The sequence below is a fragment of the Abrus precatorius genome, unplaced genomic scaffold, assembly GCF_003935025.1.
Source record: "Abrus precatorius isolate BTA unplaced genomic scaffold, Abrus_2018 Scaffold10, whole genome shotgun sequence".
Classification (NCBI taxonomy): Eukaryota; Viridiplantae; Streptophyta; class Magnoliopsida; order Fabales; family Fabaceae; genus Abrus; species Abrus precatorius.
In genome coordinates, this window is record NW_020874292.1 from 28,333,075 (window position 1) to 28,358,232 (window position 25,158).

The 25,158-nt window shown below is 32.7% G+C and overlaps 1 protein-coding gene across 1 annotated transcript; it reads left to right on the forward strand.

Moving 5' to 3' along the window:
* Positions 1-2,061: 2,061 nt before the first annotated feature.
* Positions 2,062-24,220, forward strand: LOC113852878 (sister chromatid cohesion protein PDS5 homolog A-A). The gene is made up of 33 exons (XM_027483271.1): positions 2,062-2,285; positions 3,868-4,071; positions 4,238-4,419; positions 6,313-6,439; positions 6,580-6,669; positions 7,288-7,504; positions 7,597-7,742; positions 7,852-7,994; positions 12,217-12,366; positions 12,451-12,499; positions 12,581-12,772; positions 13,136-13,318; positions 13,924-14,078; positions 14,156-14,282; positions 14,620-14,769; positions 14,865-14,921; positions 15,055-15,191; positions 15,295-15,412; positions 15,576-15,710; positions 15,806-16,002; positions 16,793-16,949; positions 17,054-17,197; positions 17,767-17,838; positions 17,922-18,494; positions 18,592-18,699; positions 18,796-18,875; positions 19,300-19,351; positions 19,441-19,527; positions 19,654-19,691; positions 19,923-19,982; positions 20,072-20,199; positions 23,115-23,533; positions 23,649-24,220. The coding sequence occupies exons 1-33, from the start codon at positions 2,193-2,195 to the stop codon at positions 23,697-23,699; spliced, it is 4,821 nt and encodes a 1,606-aa protein (XP_027339072.1). The 5' UTR covers positions 2,062-2,192; the 3' UTR covers positions 23,700-24,220.
* The last annotated feature ends 938 nt before the right edge of the window (positions 24,221-25,158 follow it).

Sequence of the window (25,158 nt, forward strand, 5' to 3'; positions counted from 1 at the left end):
TGTCAGCAAAATAATAAAACAACTTGTGGTGATCTAGTTTTGTGTTACTCAAGGCAAATTTATTCTTTTTTGTTTATAAATTATTTGAGTTTTTACCTATTTATTAAAGTTTAAGTTTAAGGTCTCTTATTTGGCCTTTGTCTAATCAGATGAGTGAGCTTTAAAGAGTTTTACAGTGTATCTAGAAGTGTACTTTAATTGAATATTTATTTAATAAAAATAGCTTATACTATATAATTAAACATAAAATTTTTTAGTCTAAAAATTTTTACTCTTATAAGTTATATTAAATAACTTGTTAACATAAGTTTCAAATATCTATATATATAGACATATAGATTACTTCTATAAACTTTTCACAAGACATTTTAAATAAGGACTTAATTGAAATAAATATTTTAATTAACATTTGATAGTTTGCGCTAAAAAATAAATAAAAATTACTTAAATTTTTCTCTCTTTTTATAGAGTTTCATTAAAACTTTGGAATTGCAAATAAATATAAATAAATAATTTTAGATAACTTATTTATACTTTAGGAGTAATTAATATTATAAAAATATTGATTCAAACTTTTTACATTAATAAGAAATAGAAAAAGAAAAATCAGCTAAGATAGATAGTTAATAATTACTAGAAACATTAAAAGTTTTGTTTTGTTTTTTATAAAAAAACACATACACCGAGTAAAAGAGCAATTATTCATACGCACAAATGTATTGTTTTTGTGTTAATTTTTTTTCTTAATTTTTATTTTTTTCAAAATTTATTTGTTTTTATTATTATAGAATTTAGGGCTTTTAAAAACTTTTGTAGGCAAAAAATCATAACAAAATATTATAATAGTATATTTTTGAAATAATTTATTAAAGTAAATAAAATGAACCATACAAATATTACAAAACTTGTTTTGAAAATATGTCACTTAACAAGGAAGCGATACGACGAAACATGAAAGTAACTCTTCCTTGATCAACCTTAATATGCATATGAACAACTTCTATTGGATAAACGTTACTTAATGTAGTTAGTTACACTACACGTAGACGAGTAATTCATGTTAAATAGACGACACTTAATATGATGTTGGCTTATGTTCCATTGTTACGCTAATAATACACATCAATATTAATTTTTATTTATTCAACTATAAAATAAACAGTTAAAATATTATAAAATTATTCTTCGAAATGCATTACTAAATATTTTGTTATAACTTTCTTACAATGTTTAAAAAGCTTAATTTAGGTTTGAATTAATGTCATGGATTACTTTCCTTGAGTCTTACAGTGCGAATAACTATCCCGTAAAATATTGGTATATTTATACATAAAAAAGAAAAATTAATTATTTTAATTAATTAATTTTACTGATATTCTACTATATTAAATATTATTTGAAGAAATTTAAATATTGATTGATAAAACGATTTTATTTAAATAATTTTTGTTATTATGAGTTTCGTGCTAATAGAATAATTGCTTAGATATATTTATTCATATGACAATAATTTAACATGTAATACTATAAATAGTTTTTTATAATAGAATATAAGTTTACAAAAATATTAACAATCATGTTGCTACTATTTTTTAATACAAATAATGAATTAGCCTTAAATTAAAAATTGAAAAAGCCATGTGATAAGAAAAAAGACGTTACACTGATTGCTATTTCTATAAAGTTGATGAGCAAACTGCAAACAGTTATGTGACATCATATGAAGTTTAAACAGAAACTCGAGTCTTCAGAGAAAGGAACAGTGTTGAAAGCAACTGAAGCAGATTAACCACAAACTGTAAATAGAGCATTCAGTTTCATTTGCTAAAACATGTTAACTTCATTAAAATTGTCTGTTGTGCCTGCTTTGAAAGAAATGACAACTACAAGGGTGAAATTGAAAATAACACAAGATGCCAAAGGGGAAGTTTCAAAGAAAGCAGAGGGCATGACTGCAAAAGAAAAACGTCAGCGCGTGAAATTTGGCATAGATTTGGATTTGGAGTGGACTTGGCCTCGTAGTTCGAAAATCAAAAGCCCCAACTCAACGACACAAGAATAAGATAGAGAGAGAGAAAGAGAAACGAAAACCCTCTCTAGTTCACTCTCTTCTTCTGCTCAAGCCTCATCCAAATTCCATGAAAGAGCACGTGCAGCACTAAAACGACGTCGTTTTCTTTTGATACGAAAACATGGCTCAGGAGCCTCACCTTACGCTCAAGGAGCTGGGATCCAAGCTCGACACTCTTCCCTCCTCTAAGAACATTCTCATCAAGCTCTTGAAGGTGTGCCTTTCAATTTTTTGTTGCTTCGGTTTCCAGTTAGGTTTGACCCGCTTTGAAAATTTTGGTTTTTGAATGGAAAATTTGAACTTTTTTTTTGGGGGGGTAGTTATGTCTGTTAATTTCTGTTTGCGAAGGTTAGGCGAAGAAAACGGTGAGAATTTTTCTGGGTTAAGCTTATTTATCTATTGGAAAAAGTGAATTGAGCTCCAATGTGGTGATTAGTTACAATTTTGTGCTTCGTTGTGTGGGTGGTTTGTAATTGAGGATTTGGGCTGTGTTGGTGCGCCTTTTGTGATTTAGAAGAACAATTCGTAGATTTATTGTGTTTGATGTGAGGCTCTGGTTTATTTGAAGCACGTATGGAGCATCTTTTGACTTAGGTTAATTTGTGAATGGTAATGAAGATTGTTTAGGTCTATGTACTGTGTTAAATTGGTACTGTCTTGTGCTCTAGTTAAGTTCAATAAACTGTCTACATTTGGATATTTGAAAGCCGAGAAGAAAAGGGATAAATCTACTGAGTTTTCGCAGAATTATCTTATTGTCTATATTTTGAACGAGTGAATCAATCACTTTAATGAACCCTAGAATTTGTCAAATCAAATATGTTAGTTTTAGTGAATGTGGGCATGTCTGGATGAATTAGGGACCATGTTCCATTTTCAAATGTATTCAAGGTTGACACTTTTGTTTACTAGAGTTGGATTATGAGATGTAGCAACACAGTTGCTGAATGATGGTCGGCTTATTAGTTTTTCTCCTCAAATCTACTAGTTGACGTGTACTGTTCCAAGCATACTGGCTGGTTTCATGGTTACATATGTGGTAACAAATTCTGTCTTTCCCATGGAAGGCTTGTACATCTCTAGTTCCTTCACTGTTACTGTTTATCGTCTTTGAGGATTCTTTTAAGGGAGTGCAAGGCTGAGGTAGCTCAATACATGTGTGCTGCTCCTTTAAGTCTGTAATCAGATGGGTCGTAACTAGTAATAGTGGTTTAGTCTCAAAGTCCTAGGTCCTTGTTGATTAAGCAATCGACAGAATGAAGAGAGAAAGCTGAGAAGCATATTAGGACTACATTTCATGTTTAGATACTACTATTTAAGTTGGTCATATGGACATACAACATAGCATTATGGCAGTTGTTTGCTATGTAGCTACTGGACCTTTTAATTATGGATGGACATTCTAATCATAACAAAGGGTGATAATTTTGTTCAAGCTATTGTAAAAATTCTTTATTTTTGCTCAAAATTACTATAAGGTGTTGCCTGTAATGGACAGTACATAGCATTTCCATGTTATGGTTTTACCATTTTCCTACTGCAAAATGAGGGTGCTATCACCAAAAACAGAAAACCAAGTTTACAGTTAACAATTAAAAACAGTCCATATGTGTATGATGCTTGAGGAAAAATGTGTGCTATAAAGTTTCTAATATTAGAGAGTATAACTTATGTTACTATTGTAATTTGTACATCGTTCAAATTTTCTTTTAAACTGAAAGTAATTTTTGATTGACAACTGCTAATCTCCCCCTACACTTTGCTCCCTACTCAACATAATGTTTTCCCATCTGCAGCAAGCAGCAGCATGCCTTACTGACTTGGATCAATCACCATCAGCTTCAACATTAGAGTCAATTAAGCCCTTTATTAATGCAATTGTTATGCCAGAATTGCTGAAGCACCCAGATAGCGATGTCAAGCTTCTAGTTGCAACATGTGTTTGTGAGATAACTCGGATAACTGCTCCTGAAGCTCCTTACAGTGATGATCTTCTAAAGGTGCCTTTCATTTACGCTAGTTATCTCTTAATATGAATTGGGTTGTCATATTCTTTATAAGTTAAAAACTATAATCATTATCCTTTTACTTTCAGCCAAACATGATGGGAAATTTAGTTGGGAGTGTAGTCTCCTTCATCCTAATCTTTGTTTGATCACTTTGCAGGACATCTTTCGATTGATTGTCGACACTTTTAGTGGTCTAAGTGATACATGTAGCTCATCCTTTGGCCAGAGAGTTGTTATATTGGAGACTCTTGCAAAATATAGATCATGTGTTGTAATGTTGGATCTTGAATGTGATGATCTGGTGAATGAAATGTTCAGTACTTTCTTTGCAGTTGCCAGGTTAGTTTACCATATTACTTAGTTGTAGGTGTGAGGTCATGTTGAAGAGTTATATTCTTCACTTGACAATTTCTGCTATTTGGCTCCAAGATCAGAAACTTGGTATTTTGTTGGTGTACTTGGTATTGGAGCCTGTGTTCTTTTAACTGGTCATCAAATATGAGAAAACGCTTTAAAGATAATTAGAGGAATGGAAAGTATACTTGGAATGCAATGTTTTAGAATGGAGAGGGAAATTATGTAATTCTAAAATAGTGAAACTAATATCTCTCATTCTATTGCTCTCTGACTTGCTTCCTTATCATGTTTTTAATTGTTTTAACTATATTGGGATATTGCATTTGTGATGCATGGCTTATTATTGTATCTGCAACTATTCTATGTATAACTATTAGAATTTATGTGTGGGCTATGCTTAAGAGTGTGGGATAGTGAGTTAAAGAGCTTTCTGCTGAAGTACTGTGTTTGTCCAAAAGTTCCTTGGCACTTTGAACTCATGACCGTCTTATTTATATCCATTTTATTTGTTTCTAACTCACCGATGTGGGATTTGTTCTCAAATACTCCCCACCAAATCCAACTGGCTTGACTTGATTGTGACTAGTTTTCGTAGGTCTTGCTTTCATTTATTGCCTGAGTTTGTGCTTCTTTTCTTGAGTTTTAGAGGCTTCAAGTCTGTCTTCATTTACTGAGTTTGGGCCTTGTCATTTTTTTACTGGTCTCTTTTTTTGTTTGGGCTTCAGGCCTTCTCCTTCTCTTGGATATGTGCTTTGATATCATGTTAGAATTTAGGTGCAGGCCACGTTCAAGAGTGTGGAACAAGGTAGTTAAAATCATGATTTTACTTCAAATCCTAAAGGGGAGTGAAAATTGGAAATTGTAAAATTGTAAATCAAATTCTAAGATTTTACAAAATCATATATAATTATACGTGCATATAAATTCATATTATGCACATAAAAAGCATAAATTAAAAATGACATTGAATCACTAAAAGCTCTTAAATAAACTTGAAGAGCCAGCAGCAGTGGAGCGCAGTTGGGACAGACCCAGAGATGCCACAACCTGAGCTTTGACCAGCACCCTAGTTTGAAACCATTTTCAGACTCAGAACAAGATAAGAAAAATAAAGAAAGATGAGAAGAAAACCAAAGGACAGAACAGGGCAAGATTGGAGCAGAGGAAATCATGAAAAGAACTTGAAAAAGATAGAGTCACGGTTGGCTGCAAGCTATGTCGCACATTGTCGGTCACCAATGTTGTCTAAGGTTCAAGGAAAAAAGAAAGAAGGAGGTGTGGCTAAGTTTAGGAGGTCAGGACTTAGGTTTGAGCAAACATATAAGTTGGGTCATTCAAAATTAGGCCATATCCATCAGGTTATGAACGAATTGGGCTGAGATCCGGATCCAAACCTGGGATTTCATGAAATCGGTGTGAAATCCCAATTTCACTTGGGAACGATTTGTGCTGCGATCTGAATCGTTCTGCCTTCCAAAATTGGAAAATCACCCATGGTGTGGGGATAGTGAATTAATGGGATTTCAGCTTGAGTTGCTTGTTAGTCCAAAAATGCCTTGGCACTTTGGAATAATGACCCTTTTATATATTCTTTTATTTGTTTTTAACAATAACCGAGGTCCTTGTGTGCTTAGATTGATTGCTTCTTGATTTGTTGACTGCTTTTCATTATCATCTTACCAATTTTTCGTATTGTCTAATTTTGATTTATAAATCATATGTAATGAAATGAGTCATGCATTTGTATGATATTAATTTTGAAGCATTGATCATAAGGAGTACTTCTTGAATGTCACATTTTGTATTGTACTTGTCTTTGATTCAAAAACTCTCTGGATTAATGAGTGGTGCTTGTATATTGTGTTTCATGCTTAGAGATGATCATCCAGAAAGTGTTCTGTCATCCATGCAAACTATAATGGTTGTTCTCTTGGAAGAGAGTGAGGATGTCCGCAAGGATCTATTATCTATTCTACTGTCAACATTTGGTCATGACAAAAGAGTAAGTAGTTGAATACTTTTTTTATAATTTTTTTCCTATTATAGGCATACAGCTAATGCTTTTGGGGGATGAATCTTGTCTTTTGTATTGTCTCTAATATTCTGAAGGAAACATGATTGTATGGATTTTCTTAATCCCAGGATATTACTGCAGCTGCGAGGAAGCTTTCCATGAATGTTATACAACAATGCATTGGAAAACTTGAACCCAGCATTAAACAATTTTTACTGGTAAATACCGATTTGTTGGTTTTTCTGATGCTCTATGTGGATTCTAAATTATAATATATTTTCGTTAAACTGACCTTGATGTTATAATGATGTTTGGTTGTGTAAATTTTGTGTTGTCGTGCTTTGGGGAATAGCAGGGCTTTGGAATTTGACCTTCTGTTAGAATACGGAGAAATGAAAAGGATGATTTTTTGTTGCTTGAATAGTTGAATGAAAATAAATAGAACAAGGAGAAAGATATATCCTGATTCTCCTCCAAGGGCATCCCTTTCTCAAAGGATTACCCCTTTCACAACTGAGCTAATGCTTTGTTCTCCCAAACTAAGAAATCTTAATTGATTTTCCCATCCTTACTTTTGCTATTTATTATCTAAGTGACCTCTGACTAGATGTTCTAGCTATCCAAACTAACTACTTTGTCTTCTTTTCATTCTTCGAAGTATCATTGGTTCCCTCCTACCAGTTTCTAATATCACCATTACAAAGAGTCACTTTGGCATTTTTTATTTCTTATTAAAATAATTGTGTCTTGTGTTAGCATGTTAATGTTATACTGTCAACTGTCATTAACATTTGATGTGATGCAAAGATTCTTACTTGTAAGTTGGCCGTTTGCAGGCTGACCAGATGGAAACTCGATTGGAAGCAGTGAACTTGGTTGGCGATATAATTGCTCATCTTGGATCCTCCATTCCAGAAGCATTTCTACCAATATTTTTGGAGTTTTTAAAGAGATTGACTGATAGAGATTTTGGGCTTCACGTGTCTGTCCTCAATCATGTGAAGAGTTGTCTGCTGTCAAATCCTTCAAGGGCTGAAGTTCCTCAAATAATCTGTGAGTCCCTTAGATGCTTGTACATGTTATTCAGTCCCAGCTTTTTATATTTTTATCATATCTGCTGAATTTATTTGGGTTTAACATTTTAGCTGCCCTTTGTGACCGGCTGCTGGATGTTGATGAAAATATTCGTAAGCAAGTTGTGGCTGTTATCTGTGATGTGGCATGTCATACCTCAAATGCAGTCCCTCTTGAAACTGTGAAACTTGTTGCAGAGCGGCTTGGTGATAAATCTGTATGTATACCTCTAAAATCTAAATTATTATTTTTCAAACGTTTTCTCTTAACTTTGACAATTTCAATTTACTGCATCTGAAATCTTTGTTTTGCTTTTACATTTCCAGCTACTTGTTAAAATGTATACCATGGAGAGATTGGCTGAGATGTATAGAATTTTTTGTGAGAGTAGTTCCAATGCAGTTAATCCCAGTGAATATGACTGGATTCCCCGGAAGATCCTTAGATGTTTCTATGACAAATATTTCAGGTGAAAAATTAATGCTACATAAGTTGTTACTTGGTTATATATTTGCCATGATTTGCATCAATGTCATTATTTTTTGTGCATGGCTTTTGTTTGTCCATATAGGATTTGAAAACTAAGGAAGCACAAACTATTGTTTTATAACAGTAAAATAAGGCCTGGCTTGTTATTTTTTTAAACTTATTGCTTGCATAATTATCAATCTTGGATAGCAGCATGTAGTGGCCGCCGCCAAAAATGCTATAGCAGGATAGCAGATAGTAGAATGACCAATATTTAGAAGTTTAATATACATATTAAATAGTTTATACTATACATATAAATGTTCAAAAGTTTTAAAAATAAACTCAAAATTCATGACATATTCATAATTAAAAATAAGAAGTCACAGTTCTCAGGCAAAACATACAAGTAAATAACAATTAAAGTAAACAATCCTCCAAAACAGTGTTTCTTTTAAGGCAAAAATGATTTTTTTGGAAAAGTTTCACTTTAGCACTGCTACAGCCACTATTGTGGCCAAGACAACCCATATTTAAAAATGATCCGCAATTCAAATTTTGTAGCGTCTGTGGCTGCTCCGAAATAGCCCTCTATTAATAACTATGATTGCTAGTTGTAAATTGAATACACTGGTATGACAAATTGCTTCTATGATCACTAAACGAAAAAAGAACAATATAAATGAAATATTTACACAATTCATCTTAAGCTACGTACAATTCTGTTTAACTCCTCACATATATTCAGGAGTTAGAGGAGTTTTAAAACTTAAAATAACATCGAAAATTGTAGCTTCTTATCTTAAGATTTTGTTTGTTTGTTTCTTTTTTAAAGATGTGATGTTGAGTTTTTTCTCTTGGAGTAAATAACTAAATATTGTATCTTGTATCCGAATTCCGAGATATGTTAATGTATGCTTTTATTAATATTAGTGTGTAAATTCTTTTTTCTTTATGAATAAATTTAATTTAATTTTGATTTACTATAGATAAAAAACTTTTGTACTTTTTTCAATGATGTATTGCCACATTATTTTAACAATATTGACATCTGAAGTAATTCTTAACACAATCAAACTCATTAAACAAGGTACTAATAGAGGATTGGTTTGAAGTTCAAAAAGTCTTATATTGATAGTGCATTAAATTTAATACTTCTTTTTTTCTTTAAAAAAAAATTAGAGAATACAAAGAGATTGCAATAGTAAAATTTTAAATAACTATGCGACTAATGATTACTTTCTACTTTTCCAGGATGAATATTATATTTAATTAATTATATTCTGAAGAGCAGGGTTGTCAAATCAAGATTCAAATTGCTAATCATAAAGCTAGTTTTTGATTCGGGAATCATAAATTGTATTCATTTGTAAGATTTAGAGACAATTAGACAACTTCAAATATATTGTATAAATTATGTCTATTGATCAATTTATTAATTTTAAAAACTACAAATAAATGAACAAGTTAGCCACAAGTCTCAAACCAAAATTATGTTATAAGTCATGATTGTGAAGTGTGCTTATATGACTTTTCAATTTCTTTCGATCTTGAAATTAAGTTGAGTTAATTCAACGTCAAAAATTAGCTCATGAGGTGAGAATTGCCGAAGAGCTTTACTTCGATTATATTTTATTATCGATGTGGTATCTTAACATTGCATGTCTAGTATTGGACATTAAAATGTAAATATTGTAAAACGAATTTGGAATTCGAGCTTAATTCAACCCAAAAGCTAGCTTGTAAAGTGAGAATTGTTTAAACCTTTATAAGCTCTTATTTAATCATATCTATAGTCGATGTGAGACTTCAATATACCCCTCTCACGCTTATGATTGGACAAACTGTGGGACCAGGTAAGTTGCACTGGGAGATCAACAGGACTAGGTTAATTGCAATGGAAGAGTTAAGAGTAGCCCAATCCCATATCGCAACTAGGTTAATTGCAATGGAAGAGTTAAGAGTGGCCCAATACCAAATCTACGATAAGCTCTAATACCATGTCGAATTTGGACTTTTAAGCCTATCACAACCCCAAAAGCTAGCTCGTTTGATGTGGATTGCTTTAATCTTTATAAGCTCTTATTCAATCATATTTATAATCGATGTGAGACTTCAACACAAGGAAAATAAATTGTCAAACCATGTGATTTGTATAAGTGATATGGAATTGCGTCAATTTATTCATGTATTCAATTTATAAGATTAAGTCATTTGAGATTCATCGTATGTTACAAATCACTAGCTAGCCAAAATGCATCGAATCTTATGATTTCAATCAGGAAAATCACAAGATTTTAATAACTATGGTGAAGAGACAAAAACATGTAACTTAATATTTACCACAATATAGATTAGTATATTGCATTTGCAGATTTTTATCTTGATGTCATACTAATGAAAGAGATTTGATATATCATCCTATTTTTATTAAGTGGCAAAGTTGATGCATTTAATATCTAGGGAATATAGAAAGCATTTCATTGTTTCTTCATTTGGTAATTAGGAAGGTTATTGTTATTATGAGGATTTAAAATTATTTGTGACTAAAGATAGTGTAAATGATGAAATTCAATTGGCTTCTCCTTATGGATAATCTCTCATTGAGTACTAGGCCAATGACTTTCATGTTGTAGTTCGTTGCTTTGTGTTAGGAATTAATTGTAACTCGTAAGATATGAGACTTGAGTCTCACATTAAAAGTATGACCTCTAGTGGAGGATTTATGAAGCTTCAAGTTCTCCAACTACAACAGCTAAGTTTTTTTTTGAAAAGTAGGTGGTGATGTTGGCATTACAATATTCACCCATGACCAAGGTTATTGAATCTGAATTGAAAATGTGAATTGGAAGGCTTATTTTCTGAATTGTGAATCGAATTGTATCACGAACCGTAAGATTCACGAGCAATAATTAAAAATAACATATAAGCTAAAAAAGTAATATGAAACACAAATTCATGATCAATAATTAAAATGTGTAAATCTAAGAACATTTTAACATATAGAAACATCTATATTTTAGGATTGAAGTCAAAATGGTTTACTGTATTGCTGATGGAGTGTCATATACACTTGAAAATAACACAGCACATAGCACAACACAGCCAAAGACAGCAAAAAAGTAGAGAACTACCAGAATAAGGCAGGAAACCAGCAGACAAAATTAATAATTAAGAGAAATAAGAGAGCAATAAAAAAAGACAAGACGAAGTTTGTATCTTAGTGAGGTTGAGACTACTAAAGTTCCACATCAACTATAAATATGGTAATAAGAGCATATAAAGGCTAAAATAATCCTCACCTTACAAGCTAGTTTTTGGGTTGAATTAAGCTTAAAGCCCAAATTCAATATGGTATCAAAGCCTATTGTAGATCCGATAATGGGCCATCCTTGACAAAAAATAAAATAAAATTCTGGTTGCACAAATTTTCCTAGTGCAATTAACTTAGCCCTGTGCAACTTACCTGGTCAATTTATCGAGTGCTATATAAAAAATAAGAGTCTTACAATTTTCATGTTCTAGATGTCCAATTAGGTACAAAGCGGAGAAATTGCAAATTAAGGTTCCTTTTGTTTAATATTTGGTCTGGGTATCAATGGAGGGTAAGAGTCGACTGTTTACCTCCCAAATTGCAAAAAGAAATACTAAAATTAAGGTTTTCTTGTAGGGTTTTTCAGACTGGGTTGCACACTATCTAACCCATTCGCAATTCAACCCCATTTCTGATTTGCAGTGTGACTTGCATTACTGGGAGCATGACTCGTATTGAATTGCATGTATTGTAACATGACATGTATGACACTAACTACATTTCCTGTGACTAGTTCAAGGGCTAATGCACAACTAGCCCATGTGGGTGCCTAGGTTGTAGAGCAAGGTGGGATGTTAGGATCCAGTTGCAAAGTATGAGACTTGAGTCTTATATTTAAAATATGGAATTCTAGTGTAAGATTGTCTTGGTTCTCCAACTACAATAATTAGTTTTTGTAGTGTGGTTCTTATTACTTTGATTTGTGTTTATTTGGTTCTTTTTCCAATTTCTACTCATTTAACTAGTATGAAATGGAAAGAGGCGGATGCCTTAGCAGTAAAAGTTGTTGTAATCCTCTAAGTATGTTTCTTTCCCTTCCTTTTTTGTATGTTTTGAATTTCTTGTTTTTTGTTTTCATAAGAATAAAATGTTTATTATTGACATTTCTGTTGTTCACTTTGTTCTGCAGATCAGATATAATTGAATCTATTCTATGTGAGTCCCTATTTCCATCAGAGTTTTCTGTCAATGATACAGTTAAACGCTGGGTTGAGATTTTCTCTGGATTTGACAAAGTGGAGGTCAAGGCTCTTGAAAAGATACTGGAGCAAAAACAACGGTAAGCTTGGTTGATCTCTGTAATGGCTTATACTCATCCCGGTGCCACAAATTTTCAATTTTCATGGTGCCACTTTGGTCGCAGGTTACAGGAAGAGATGCAGAAATATCTTTCTCTAAGGCAGATTAATCAGGTATGTTATCTTGAAAGTTAGATAGATGAAGTTTCAAAGGAAATTTGTTGAGAAAAAGGGATTGATCAAATTTAAATGCAGGAGAAAGACATTCCTGAGGTCCAGAAAAAGATCATGTTCTGTTTCCGTGTTATGTCTCGTTCATTTGCTGACCCAACAAAGGCTGAAGAGAGTTACCAGATTCTTGATCAATTAAAAGATGCTAATATCTGGAAAATTTTGACAGATCTTGTTGATCCAAATACTAGCTTCCATCAAACTCGTGTATACAGGGTAATATAATCTGAAACTGATAGATATGTGAACTAAATCTTTGAAGTTAATACTTGATTCCTTTGAGGTATATTTTTAAGCTTCCAAACTTGTTGCTAATGCATTTTACATGGGTCTCTGCATGTGCTTTCCCATTGGATATATTAACTTCTTTAAAAAGGTGCCAATAGATGAATTGCATAAATTTTAGCATTGTAATTAATTCCAATGAACTCTTCGACTTTAGAAGTCTATTAGAAGAGTAGTAATTGAAGAATCAGACAATCTATGTTTATGTTTCTTTTCTATTAAAGAAAGAAAGGAACTATAGTTTACAGTTTGTTATTCACCGATGACAGTTATTTCCTTACTCTGTGTGTCCAGGATGAATTGCTTAAAATACTTGGTGAAAAACATCAGCTCTATGAATTTCTGAATACCTTCTCCATAAAGTGCTCCTATTTGCTTTTCAACAAGGAGCATGTAAAAGCTATTCTTTCAGAAATCATCACACAAAAATCTGCAGAGAGTGATCAGCATATTCAATCTTGCATAAATATGTTAGTGGTAAGAATATGTCATTTTACGGTGTATTGACTTGTTGCAACGGATATTCATTTTATGATTGTATATTCTGAACATTTTTGTTCATTGCAGAAGAAAGGGGGAGGGGAGGAGGAATTCCTAAACTTCTCTATATTTTTTGCTTGTTCTGATTGCATAGCCTTGTCATTACTGGCTCTTGATTAATTAGTATATTTGAGCTTACTAATTCATCCCAAAACTTAAGCTTTAGGAGTAGCCAAGAAGGCTAATGAATGATTTTATTGATATTTCTAAAACAGCCCTTTTAACCTTAAAATGTTGAGAGAGCACAGCCCCACCAATACTGTGTGCTGGCTGAATTTAATTTAATTGAGGGAATGTGGTGGTAAGAATTGTACTTTTGGTTAATGAGGCATTGATACCATGTCATGAAGCCTATTCATCTTGTATATTTAAGCTGTTAAGAGAAGGAGCTTTAATGGTTTATCAATATCTTAAAAAGTGCATTTGAATTATGATGCTTGTATCTTTTCAGTGCCTTCTTTCAATTTCTTCATATAGTTCTATGATTTTGTTATTGAGCAGTAACATGTTCTAATTCAGTTTGGACTTATGATGAAATGCAGATAATTGCTCGTTTCAGTCCATATCTTTTTAGTGGTAGTGAGGAGGAGCTGGTGAATTTACTTAAGGATAATAGTGATATGATTAAAGAGGGTGTTTTAAATGTTTTGGCAAAGGCTGGTGGTACTATTCGTGAACAGCTTGCAGTTACATCAAGGTACCACTGTTAAATTTGATAACTCTTTATGTTCCATTTCTTTTTATAATATTCTTATTAGTCCTTATTTCACACAGTTCTGTAGACCTTATGTTGGAGAGACTGTGTTTAGAAGGCAGTCGGAGACAGGCCAAGTATGCTGTTCATGCTCTGGCTGCAATAACAAAGGATGATGGCCTCAAGTCTCTTTCTGTTCTGTACAAGGTTTCATATAGTTAATTCATTTGTTATAGGGATAATTATGTTGACCTCCCTTGAGATTAGTGCTAATTATACCTAAACCCAACTTGTTTGAAATATCACACCACTTCTCATGCTTTGTGATTTTTAAAGGAACTCTGTGTATGGTCTGGTATATGTGATTTGTTAAAAAAAACTGTCAAAAGTATGAGAACAGTACATATAGTAAGGGAGGCAGGTTTAATTTTCCAAATAAGAAGGGTGTTAGTGTAATTTGATCCTCACAGGAAGTAGATGCAATTTCCCCCTTATTAAAATATTCTGTAATTTTTTATTCTGATTGTTCTCATCTTATATGCAGAGGCTTGTAGATATGCTGGAGGAGAAAACACATCTACCTGCAGTATTGCAGTCTCTAGGGTGTATAGCACAGACTGCAATGCCTGTATTTGAAACTAGAGAGAGTGAAATTGAAGAATTTATAATAAACAAGATTCTGAAAAGTGATAGTGTAAGCCTTCCAAATTCTTGCTAATGATGTGATCCTTTATAAGATAAGCATGCAAGTACTTAAATTCTGTTTAAATGCTTGTTTCACAGTTTCAGAAAGAAGATCACACAAGAACATCGTGGGATGATAGAAGTGATCTTTGTGTGTTGAAGGTATTCTATTTTTTTTAATACTTTGGACAGTATTCTGTAATTTGACACATTGGATAATGCTTGTAAGTTTACCTTTTTGACATTTCTTTTGTTCTCTCTCTTTGCCCCTCTTCTCTTTGTTTCTTTGCTGCAGATATATGGCATCAAAACCATAGTGAAAAGCTTCTTGCCAATCAAAGATGCTCATGTGCGTCCTGGTATTGATGGTTTGTTGGATATCCTTAGAAACATGTTATCTTATGGTGAAATATCAAAGGACATACAGTCAAGGTATATCAGCTTCATAGAGCTTAATTTTAGTTACTTAATTTGAAAATTGTCACTTTTTATGATTGGGTCCAGATACTTCGTACTCATTTATGCCCTCTTGCAGCTCAGTTGATAAGGCCCATTTGAGGCTTGCTTCTGCAAAAGCAGTTCTTCGTTTGTCGAGGCTTTGGGATCATAAGATACCCGTTGACATATACCACTTAACTGTAAGAGCAACAGAGGTAAGTTCTTTCTTCTGTTTACTTAATTTCTTGAGCATTTATGATTTATTTGCCACATTTTCATCATTTACTCTTTTCATATGTGTAGACTGAAATTGGTTTGTTGAAGTTTTCATTTCACTGTAGAAATAACTGTTTCTCTGTCTTCTTTTGGATCTGACAGATTAGCTTCCCTCAAGCTAAGAAAGTTTTCTTGAGCAAAGTTCATCAATATATAAAAGACCACCTTTTGGATGCCAAATATGCATGTGCCTTTATATTCAATATATTTGGATCCAAGCCAGAGGAGTTTGCAGAGGTAATATTTTAATAAATTCAATTTTTTTGCAATTGCAATTTTCCTAGTTTTGACATAATTTTGTGTCTTTATGATGACTATGCCTGTTAATGCAGGACAAGCAGAACCTGGGTGACATTATTCACATGCATCACCAAGCTAGGGCTTGGCAGCTTTCTGGACAATCAGATGCAAATTCCTTGATCACTTACCCTGAATACATCCTTCCTTATTTAGTTCATGCCCTTGCTAACATATCATGCCCTAATATTGAAGAGTGCAAGGATGTTGAAGCATATGATAATATATACAGGTACAATTTTACACATATAGGACCTGTCTGTACTAATTGCTTATTTGCTACCCCAAGTTTTCGTACAACTTAAATTTGAGAAATAACTACCTTTTTTTTTTTAATTGAAAATCCCTCAGGAATCTGCAAAAATCAAGTGGTTAACTGATTATTTCTCCAAAATATGCTAATTCAAGCATGCATTTAGATATTCTTGTAAACCCAGTTCAAAAGAGAGACTTGAAACACACCCTGGGCCGGGGGGGAGGGGATCTTGAGTTGGCCTTGATATTTCATGACTGTTAGTGAGCTGTGTACTGATTTTATGATTTATATTATAATAATACTTGTGATTATTGATAGTTGTATGCTGATTAAAAGATATTAAAGTAAGCCACATGCATCCTTCAAAGTTTTGCCTTTGGGCATAGTGGCATACTCATTGTACAGTATATGGAAACACTTATTTAGTCTTAGTTTGGAGTAACTTGAAAAGCCACACTTGCAGATGTGTGTGCACTAAAAGCTTTTACTTGTAAGAGTTCTCATGTTGCTGTGTAATTTATTTGCCCTGTCCAAACACCATTAGGGTCTATTTGCATAGTTTTGGTTTGGATGCTGAACACTTAAATTTATCTATTGAATGATTTGTTGTACTCCACAGATTGTGTTGATTTTGTTTTTTTAATATGATTGTGGAATGCATCTTGGGCTGATACCTATAGATTTACTTCTGCTGTAAGCTCCAAAATATGAGATATGTTGGGAATACTTATTCTTATGGAGTTTTTATTATTTCCTGAATTGTCAGGCAGTTGCACTTGGTACTATTAATGCTAGTGCAAACAGATGAAGATGTCAAGTCAGAACTAAATACTGACAAAGAGAAGGAAATTATATATACCATCACTTCTATCTTTTGGAGTATTAAGCAATCTGAAGATGTGTTTGATGCATCAAAATCAAAGGTTGAGTATAAGTCATTTTATTTGTCACATTAATTAAAATTGCTTATGTCAAAGCAATGAGACTGTAATGTGTAATCTTACACTTCTGATCAATGCATGACCAGAATTCTCATGCCATATGTGACCTTGGGTTAGCAATCATCAGGCGACTAGTACAGAAGGATGTCGATTTGCAAGGATTATCTCCATTTTCTCTGCCTCCAATACTATACAAAGGCAAAGCATGTGAGAAGGAAAACGACCTTATGGTATTCTCTTTTCTTCTAAAATTTTATAATTTCCTCTTGGTGTGCTAAATTGTTGAGTGTTCTTTTACATTCTGGACAAAATGCCTCCCAAATAGTTGCTAAATTTTTTAAGATACCTTTTATTGAAGAGGTTGATTTATTATAACATTGCTATTGCCTATTGCATGCACCATGCTATCTTATATTAAATTTTAATCTTGTTAAAACATTTTGAATGTGTGTGTTTTAAGTTGTAGATTTTGTTGTTTCTTTAGCTCAACATAAGATATTTTATCTTTTAATTTGATCAAACTTTCAATCTTTCATGGTGCTGGAGATCTGATATCGGCATTAGCATGATTTAGTTACAAGAAGATAAAATACATTTCCCTTTGGTTAAACGGTGATAACATATTCTTACTGTTTGATGGAGTGTGATTAGGGTTTTTTTTTTTGTGTAAGCTTTATTCTGAACATTGAACTCAGAATGGATTTTAGTCTTCATTGACAGATTTGGACATATGTAAGGTCTTGGATTACTTCTAATTAAAATAGAAATGCTTATCAATGCCATTTATTTTATTTGGCAGGTAAGTGAGGTGAAATCCTGGCTGGCTGATGAAAATGTCTTGGCTCACTTTGAATCACTTGAATTAGAAATGGTATGTTTGTTGCAAAGGGTAAAGTTTAGTTTTTTTTTTTTTTTTGGTATCTTGAATCATGTGATGTTTATTCTATATGTCAGGTTCCATCTCAATTAGCCGAGGATGGTGCTTTAAAGGAAAGTGAGAAAGATGGAAATGAAATGCCCCTGGGAAAAATAATGAAGGACATAAAATCTCAGGGAACCAAGGGCAAAAAACTGAAAAAGAAAAAATCTGTGCCAGCTGAAACCAAAAAGGCTGAAAATGATATTGATATCTTAAATATGGTCAGACAAATAAATTTGGATAACTTGGGGATATCCACTAATTTTGAATCAAGTAATGGTCATGAAAATTCATTGAGTAAAAAGATGCAGCAGAAGGATCCAGACAGTGCAACAATTAAAAAACGTAAAACAGGAGATCTAACACCTGTTCCGGTGCCTAAACGTAAGCGGTCTTCCTTTACCCATGGAAAATCAAGATCAAGTAGTACTCCAAAAGCCCCCGAAAGAGTTTCAGGGAAAGATTCTTCTGGAATGAAATTGCTGTTACGTGCAGAAATTAACCCTGATATAGATATCAAAACTAAGCAGAGAAAAATGGTCAAAGGCAGAGGGGCTTCTAAGAGCTATCATGACTATGACTCTGACAAATCTGAAGAGCACTTGAAGGTGAAATTTTACCGTCTGGCAAATTTATACTTCTGTTGAATCTTAAAGTTGAACTTGTCAATGGCATAGACTTCTGCTTATTTTGTTTCTCTTGCAGAGTCCTGATAATTTAAAGCCAACTGATAATTCTAAAAGTGACAATTTGAAGTCATCCATAGGATCTACTAAAAAGATGAAAAGAAAAAGTATTGGGGGATTAGCTAAGGTATGTCAGAAGCATCTCTCTGCCATGTTATAATGTTTGTGTTCCAGTAAGACTCTTGGATAATAGTTTGAATTGATTTGTTTTTTCACCCTGTAGTGTACGACAAACAAAGGTGAAAGTGATGCTGACGATCTGATTGGCTGCAGAATTAAAGTTTGGTGGCCTATGGATAAGCAGTAAGTGCTTATCTTAAATCTAGAGAGATCAGCTGTAGAAGCAAAACTGTGCATGGATGCCACTCTTTTTGTTTCATCTAAAGACAAACTAGAAAATGACCTGTTTTTTTAGTGATGTCATGTTAGAAGTATTTTGACCTCATTATCTAAAGATGACTTCTGGGTTTAGCTACTTCTCTTAACTTCATCATTCTTAGTTTGGCTGTTTCTTAATTTTTTCATGTTGCATCTGTTCTCATTTACTGATTTTAATTCTGACTGGTTCTGGATTTATCCTTACGAGTACAGTACCATCTAATGTGCTTTCTGTATGCCTTTGTTAAAGCTTAGAGACAATTTTCAATAATGTTCCCATATTTCTTCTATTGCTTTCCTAGGATTTCTAATTAAAATTTCTCATGTTGGCGTATTAATGTTTCGGCAGATTTTATGAAGGGACGGTTAAGTCTCATGATCCTTTGAAGAGGAAGCATGTGGTAAGCTAACATTCTAAATAGGTGCAAAGTTAATCTGCCTGCTAACTTATAATTCTGACGCAATTGTACTGTGGCATGTTATGTGGAAGATATTATATGACGATGGGGATGTAGAAATACTCCGTTTGGAAAAGGAGCGTTGGGAGGTTGTTGGCAGGGACCACAAACCTACTAAGGTCTCTAATTCTCCACTAATCTTTCTTTCTTTCTCTGAAGCCGTTCTACTGTTCCTTTACTATTTCCACTAAAAGATATCAAATGCCATTAAAGTTTGATTTTTTTTTTTAATATAATCTTTCCAGAAGCCAAAGTCATCAAAAACTCTCTCTTTTCGTGAAGAGTAAGTATTCTCTTTACAAGTTAGTTTTGGTTTAGTTGTATCTGGATGAAAATATTTCATTGTACATCTGAATATGAAAATTTCAATGATATTTTTGGAAAAGTTGAATGTTCATGTGCTTTAAGTGCTTTCTGTGTTTTATTTTTACTAGCTTAATTGGACGTGGTCTTGTACCCCATTCTGAGTTTGCTCTCTTCCTTTTGTGTGTTGTTTTTCGTGATTGTTTTATAGGTCTACTGGGAAGAAGCAGAGAAGTTCTAGTGGTTCAGCAAATAAGAAGACAAAAAAAATGTTAGTGGAAAAATATGAGATCCTATTGTGTACGTTTATGATTTTATTCAATGTTCTATCATTATAATTCATATCAATTTGTTGTTTAGAGTTAATGGTAAGCAATCTCCTCGAAAGCACGTAAAAGGACAGAAAGGTGCATCAAAAAATAATTTCCATCATGAGGATGCATCAAACCCTGAAGATAACATTGTATCTAAAGCTGAGATTAATTCAGGTAATGAAACTTAATATATGTGATGTGTGTATTGATTGTCATTTACATCTCATGATTGGTTGGTTACATGTGATAATGTTTGTTTATATTTGGCAAATTTGTGTACTGTCTTTAATGATTCAGGACTTGAGTACAACTGGTTATTATATTAGTGTGTTTTGAATAGCTTATTTCTAGTTTATAGATCTCTAAACAAATCCATTGTCAAGTGAAAAATTTCTTGTCTTTTTATTCAGCTTCTTCATTTGATAAATCATTTTAGCTAGGAAAAGATGGTGGTGTTTTTCCTTTTCAAACTTCTCCCATTATTTGACTTGTAGACTACTATGAGATAATTAAATTTGACATAATAGGGCTGTGGATGAATTGACTTGACTTAAAACCAATTCAAATATATTTTAAAACCAATTGTATGGATTGGATTTCAACCCAATCCACTTTTTTCTTCTCAAAGCTGGTTTAAAACTGATTTTAAAATTTGGTTCTAAATCCAGTTTTTAAAGCAAAACTGATTTTAAATATGGTCTTTTAGGCAAAACTAGTTGTTGAATTTGGGTTATAACCCTAACTCAACCCAAAAAGTTAACTTGTAAGGTGAAGCTTGTTTTAACTTCAACATATCCTGTCACACTCATGATTGAACATCTAGAGTGTGGAAATTATAGGTTTTTTTTTTTAATATAAAAAAAAAAAAAAACAAAGAAACAAAGTCCAATATTGGATCTACCTTTGACTTTGATACCAATATTGGTTTAGTCTTTATAAACTCTTATTTAGTCATATCTATAGTTGATGTTAGACTTCAATAACAGTTTTAATTTTTTTTTATATACCAGAAATTGGTTTTAATTATCTGGTTTTTTAACATGGCTTGGATCTGGGTCAGCAAATCCAGTTATATTGAACAGGCTTATTCAACATACTTTGTGAAATATAAAGTCATTTGTAAAGGATAAAACTATATTGCTCTAGTCATCCCATTGCTAGCTATATATCTCCTGGCTTGCTTAAATGTCTTTGTTAAATAGATGCTTGGCTTGTTTACATGTCCTGCCAGGAGTGGCATTTGTGTGTCAATCTTAGTAACATCTATTGCTGGCATGCTTGCTGTTGACCAATGCATGTTTGTTAGTATGATTATAACCTTGAGAGAACCATATCATAGAAGTTAGTCACTGTAGTTGGAGAGCCTAAAGCCTTATAAACCTTACACTAAAATTCCATACTTCCATTGTCGGACTCAAGTCCCATTTCTTGTAATTGGATTTTATCAGTATAATTTTCATAATTTATTTTTAAAAAACATTAATCAACTGTCTAGGTTTAAATGTACTATCCCTTCAGACAAATGGACAGTCATCCCAGATTCCCCTCAAATGGTGACAACAATGTTAGTTTTAGTTAGGAAAATAAATTTCTGTTGTCAATGCAGTGGAGTTTGTGAAAGCTCCCCTCAAATGGTGACAACAATGTTAGTTTTTGTCAGGAAAACAAATTTGTGTTGTCAATGCACTGGAGTTTTAAAGCTCATAGAAATTAAGATGTACCTTGGATAAAAATATAGTTAGAATACTTCTTATAAGACTTGGAAAATCCTCCAATTAGACTCGATTTATTTCTATCATGATATTAGAGCCTATTTAATCTTAATGTTAGGCCTTTTGCAGATGTATAGTTCTACATATTTCATGCTTCAAATATTCAGTTTTGGGTGTAAGAGAGATGTGCTAAGATATCTTACATTTGCTAAGAATATGGTCAGAATATTTTTTATAAGATTTAGACAATCTTTTTTCTTTGAGGTGGGTTTCAGAGTTGTGTAAGACAATATTATCTTTTCTTTCATACCCATAAAAAGGGAAGCCTAGTGCATGATGCTTCCATCATTATGGGGGTTTGGAAAGGGTCAAAATGAGGGAACCCTTAATCTCGTAAGAGTTTATTTGTGCAACTAGAACCCATATTGCTGTTCACTAGGTAATAACCTTAATGTTTGGTATGCCTCTTCCTCTTATCTGCTAACTGCTATACTTATAAAAAGACTGATTAATAAAATAATGTATGTGTTTCTAATATTTGGATGGGCACTTCAACAATTACAAGGAGAAATCTTGGATGATGTTAGTTTCCAAACTCTTCTAATATATAAAATTAGTATTTTCAATGTAATAAATGTATTTTTTATAAACTTTTCATAATCTTAAACACTAGTGTTAAGGATTGATGTTAACAAAAACTCATTTAGTTATTGTGCTGTAAATGGGACATGTATTTTAGGTTAAATTACACTGTTGGTTTCTGAACGCTTTGGAAAGTTGTAAAGAAGTTCCTTGATCTTAAAAGTTCGTTATTAGTTCCTGAATTTTTAATTGGATCCCTAGTTACATTTATGTCAGGATTCTGTTAGGGTTGTTAAGTGAAGGGATCTAATTACAAATTTTCAAATAATTTGGGGACCAGATCACAAGTTATGTTTTTCAACAAGTCCTTGAACTATTTGAAAATTTTTAATTAGGTTCGTTTAGTTAACAGAAACTTAACCGGAATTGTGAATAGAGAATCAATTAAAAACGATTTAAAATTTTAGGGACCTAATTACAAACTTTTAACATATAGGGACTTATTTACAATTTATTAAAGAGTTCAGGGACCTAAAGAATAGTTTAACCTATATTTTTCTTCTGATATCGATTCCAATACAGGTTTTAACTAAAATTTTCTTTTGTTTTTTGTGTCATTCCATCTATAATCTATTGATCACGATTATTGCTAACTCTTGCTTGTGTGAAATGGTTAATTCTTAGTTTGTCAATTAGTTTTGACAATGAGTATGTGGTTCCTCATTATTATGCAAGACTTCTGCTTTTTTTTTTTTTGTGTTCCCTCCTTTTTATAAGTTTAGTTTTCTGTTCTAGGTGGTTCTGAAGGGGAACAAGCTGAAGGGTCTGATGTAATCATAAACAAGGAGAAGAAATTCAGCAAGAAAGTAAAATCAATTTCACGGGGAAAGAAACCAAAGAAAGAGAAGAGCTTGAGTTATAGGAAAGAATCAGATAAAGAGACCCTGGATTATGGCGAGAGGCTTTCCAAAGATAAAGTGGGTGTCCCACAAGGAGTTCAAAATGATGATGAAGAAAGTAGATCAAAAGAGACAGATGTGGATGAATTGAGAGGAGCTTTGAGGAAAAATGATGATGGAGGAGAATCAGGTTCTGAAGGGAACCAAAATGAGGGCGATGGGGAAAGTAGTCCCATAGAAGTGGAAAAATCGCTAATAGAGTCAGCAAGTCCTGATGGTGACAGAATTGCTGAGGTTTCTGATGACGAGCCACTGGTAAACAACTCATCATCCTTTGCAGATTTGTGGCACCTACTTTTCTTGTACTTAATCTTGACAAAATCTAGTACGTATTATTTTCTATGCTAATCACTAAGAATGACTGGTGCAGAGCAAATGGAGGCGTCCCTCGGCAAAGAAAAGCTCAGGGAAAAAACGGTGAGCAGTGTGGCAGTTGTAGAACAAATCTCTGAAGATTTCAGTAGCAGTGATGCTGTGGCAGCATTTAGTGTGTTTCAGTGCAAGTGCAAGGTATCAATGTAGGTGACGACAGCCATTATTGACGCACTAATAGATGTGCTATGCTTGTCTTGTAACCACCCTGTAGATGTAATATAACAGTTGTGATTCCCGCGTTAAAGTGGTGCTTTAGTGTTTTTTAGGGTTATGTTATGCTAAATGACCTTTGATTAGTGTAGGTGATAGGTTTAGCATATGATTCATGAGGATGTTTTTCATCCTTCCATCATAATTGATATTTTATTGACTGGGGCAACATGTACAGCTATACGTGGGATAAATTGTATTTGTATCTCTATCTTTTTCATACCCTTTTAGTCTTAGCATCCCTGAAAAATCTGACCTAACCTTCAGCTCCATGTTCTGTGTTGTACATTACATGGTTTTATGAACCAACTGTTTTTCATTTTATGAACTGAAATGAGTTTCACTATCTCGACTACTTAATATTGTTGACTTCAGATGCAATGCTAGTGTTTCCTTTGTCCCCCAAAAATAAATGCTGTTGCTAATTACTTTATATAGTAATGCAATTAATAAGATGATTTTTCTTTGCATAAAATATCTATTGGAACAAGAATAATTCTAAATCCTCTTTTTACTGTTTTTTGTTTTCAACGTAAGGATAAATGAATATTTTTATATAATCTTTATTTTTTAAAATAGTAGAAGGATTATTATGAAAATATAGATTCTAAGTGCAGTTCTTAAGTGTCGCTCATTTAAAGTAGATTATATCATCCTATGAACGATATTGTTCTTACATCCATCGCATCAAAATCTTAGAACGTGAAAAGCGTGGTTTCCATGCAAATAAAACTAGCTAAAGTCTCAACATATGTTCACTCACTTTATAATCCTTTATAAGATTTTTATATTACAAATGTTATTTTAGTTTGATGAGTCCCCTAACTATCACATCCCTTGTGTCATCGAGTTATTAAAATATTACCATTAAAAGTGAGTATGACAGCATATCTTTTCATAAACTTTCTATTCGTGTGATTAAAGAAATTATAAAATAAATTTTTAAAATTATCTGTTAGGATACATTTATTATTTAATGGGCAACCATTAGTCTAACAAATTATTAACTGCGGAATTCAAAAGGTTACTGATAACTGTGCATTATAATTTTCTTTTGAAAAAGCCAGGCACATGAACCTCAGAATTAACTAATGAAGTTACTTCGAACTGGTCTATATTCTCGTAGAACTAAAATACGATGAGCTATTTTGAACATCTCTTACATATATCTAGCTTTAACACTCTTTACGTGGAATTAGCTTCAACTTAAAAAAAAAGAGAACGGTGTGATAAAACTGATTTAAAATTGTTTGACACATTATATTTAATGTCATTAATTATCTAAAATAATAAAT